Genomic DNA, 2500 nt, shown 5'->3' with positions numbered 1-2500 from the left:
ATCGGACGAGTTTGATGCGCTGCTATTAGTCGGAGAAATGCAGTCAAAAGCGACGAGCAAAGTAAAATTCTTCTGTCTTAGTTCCACAGTAGTCAAGATGTCTTCCTGGAAAAGGAGAATGGGTTAGTATGTTCGAGAATAATTGAGTAAAAAGAGATGTAAGGAGGAAGCAAGGAAGAAGAAAAAGGTGAGAAATAGAGAAGATAATGTAACAGGTAGAAAGGACTTAATTTGTTGGAAGAAGGATGGAAATGAATATTTGATGGAAAGGAAGGAGAGGAAAGAGACGGAGAGATGGACAGAAGAATAGTAGAGAAAACAATAAGGAATAGGGAAAAGGGGAAGCAAAGGATAAGGAATTGAAGGTCATGGTAAAGGAAACGAGAAGGAGCAGGAGAAAAGAAAAGGAAAGAAAATTAAATGATGTGGAGAAAGGAAGGAGAGGAAAGAGACGGAGAGATGGACAGAAGAATAGTAGAGAAAACAATAAGGAATAGGGAAAAGGGGAAGCAAAGGATAAGGAATTGCAGGTCATAGTAAAGGAAACAAGAAGGAGCAGGAGAAAAGAAAAGGAAAGAAAATTAAATGATGTGGAGAAAGGAAGGAGAGGAAAGAGACGGAGAGATGGACAGAAGAATAGTAGAGAAAACAATAAGGAATAGGGAAAAGGGGAAGCAAAGGATAAGGAATTGGTGGTCATAGTAAAGGAAACGAGAAGGAGCAGGAGCAAAGAAAAGGAAAGAAAATTAAATGATGTGGAGAAAGGAAGGATGGGGTAAAAAAAAAAGGGGGGAAGGAGTAGATAATATGACAAAAAGTGAAACCATATGGACCGTCACATGCAGCTTTATATCCTGATTTTTAAAAGATCTGGGGACGGCTGGAGTCTGACTCCGGTCTTTCAGAAGCAACAGTTCCCATAAAAGGGGATTAGAGGCTGGAAATCAATTAATTCATTGAAATGTGTTTTAGATGAGTCTAAGCCTTTTGGAGTGGAGGGCTAATTGAAGTACCTGGGGTCAACCAGAAGAAATACGAAAGTTATTGAGCACAGTTGAGGTTTTGAGATATATCAGTGAAAAAACAATCAACTCCGTCATGATATAGCATATAATATATATTGATTATGTGCCTGAAGGGTGAATGGATCCCAAACTGAAGGAGTATCAATCGAACTTGGATCTATTCAACACTTAGGTCCATGATGAGTAAAAGCAGCAATGACTGCAACAGCTCTGTAGGGAAGAGGCCAAACGCAGAGTAATATATATATATATATATATATATATATATATATATATATATATATATATACATATATATATATATTGGACTCCCATACTCTGCGTTTGGCCTCTTCCCTACTTAGGTCCATTATAAAAAAAAATCTGAAATATTTTCCAAAAGATAAATTACACATGAATTTTTTGGTGCACCACGATAGTTTCCGCATTTCTCCATTTACCTCTAACTCTATTCGTGTAGGTCTCATTCCTCTAGCTATCTAAAACCAACCGGCAGGAAACAGCAAAACATAAGAGCCGAATAAGTTACCAAAAGAGTTAAAAGCAAAACACTGGACTAGGGAGAAAATATACAAGTAAACTTTGATTTTATTCAGTTCTCATGAACATTTGGAGTGGTTATTGACCGACATAAGATCTTCAGACAATTCCACCAAGTTAGAAGACGTTAGCCCCTTGCTTCTAGAAGGGTAATTTTTTCTAAACGTCTGTAATATTTTTTCTTTCATCTAAATGTGTGATTCCTTCAGAAGTAATGATAATCTTATATATTTTCTATTTTAGTGTACCTTATCTTCAGACGATTCCATCAAATTTGAAGACGTTAGCCACTTGCCTATAGAAGGGTACTTTTTTCTAAACGTCTGTAATATTTTTTCTTTCATCTAAATGTGTCATTCTTTCAGAAGTAATGAAAATTTTATATCTTTTTTATTTTAGTGTACCTTCCATGAGGCTACCAAATGTGACTCTCATCTAAGAGTGATAAAAGGCAAGTCTTTTGGAACCTCTGTACCTTCAACTAACGCATCCTTGTCTAGTTTTAATAGAAGCACAGGTGCCGAAAGGGAGTGCTGGACTGCCAAGTGGGGATGGACACCAATGTCTAGAGTAGAGAACCTAGATGAATGATAGTCCGAGACCCGTTAGAGAGTCAACACTAATTTGTGATCTCAAGTCCTTGAGCTTCGACGAAGCGTGCCGTGACAAGCTGCAAATCGGGTAATTGATCAAAGGGTGAAAGAAAACGAAGAAGAAGAAAAAGAAGAAGGGCCTTCAACTCAAAGCTCATGAAGGCATAAAGAGAAGAATATACCAGATCATCAGCGTGATTAAATAAATAGATAAATAAATAAATGGTTACGCTGCTGAAAAGAAACCCAGCATATATTTCACTTTAAAAAAATAAATGTCATCTGTAAACTATTCTTATTTTCTCAGAAAAATAGGATAACACTCAAACTTAATTTCTTTCT

The 2500-nt window shown here is 36.6% G+C and overlaps 1 protein-coding gene across 1 annotated transcript in view; it reads right to left on the bottom strand.

Moving 5' to 3' along the window:
* The window catches only part of LOC143027572 (uncharacterized), a 517585-nt gene that overhangs the window by 16820 nt on the left and 498265 nt on the right, over positions 1–2500 (bottom strand). Inside the window, exon 2 of the mRNA XM_076188884.1 lies at positions 1–105. This exon is cut by the window's left edge and continues 67 nt beyond it. Within this exon, the coding sequence (XP_076044999.1) occupies positions 1–105 (105 nt within the window). The remainder of the gene's footprint in view (positions 106–2500) is intronic.

This window comes from Oratosquilla oratoria, chromosome 8 (genome assembly GCF_046742065.1).
Source record: "Oratosquilla oratoria isolate Oo_2021 chromosome 8, ASM4674206v1, whole genome shotgun sequence".
Lineage (NCBI taxonomy): Eukaryota > Metazoa > Arthropoda > Malacostraca > Stomatopoda > Squillidae > Oratosquilla > Oratosquilla oratoria.
The sequence above is the reverse complement of the archived record's forward strand: the minus strand, read 5'-3'. Positions and strand labels throughout refer to the sequence as shown.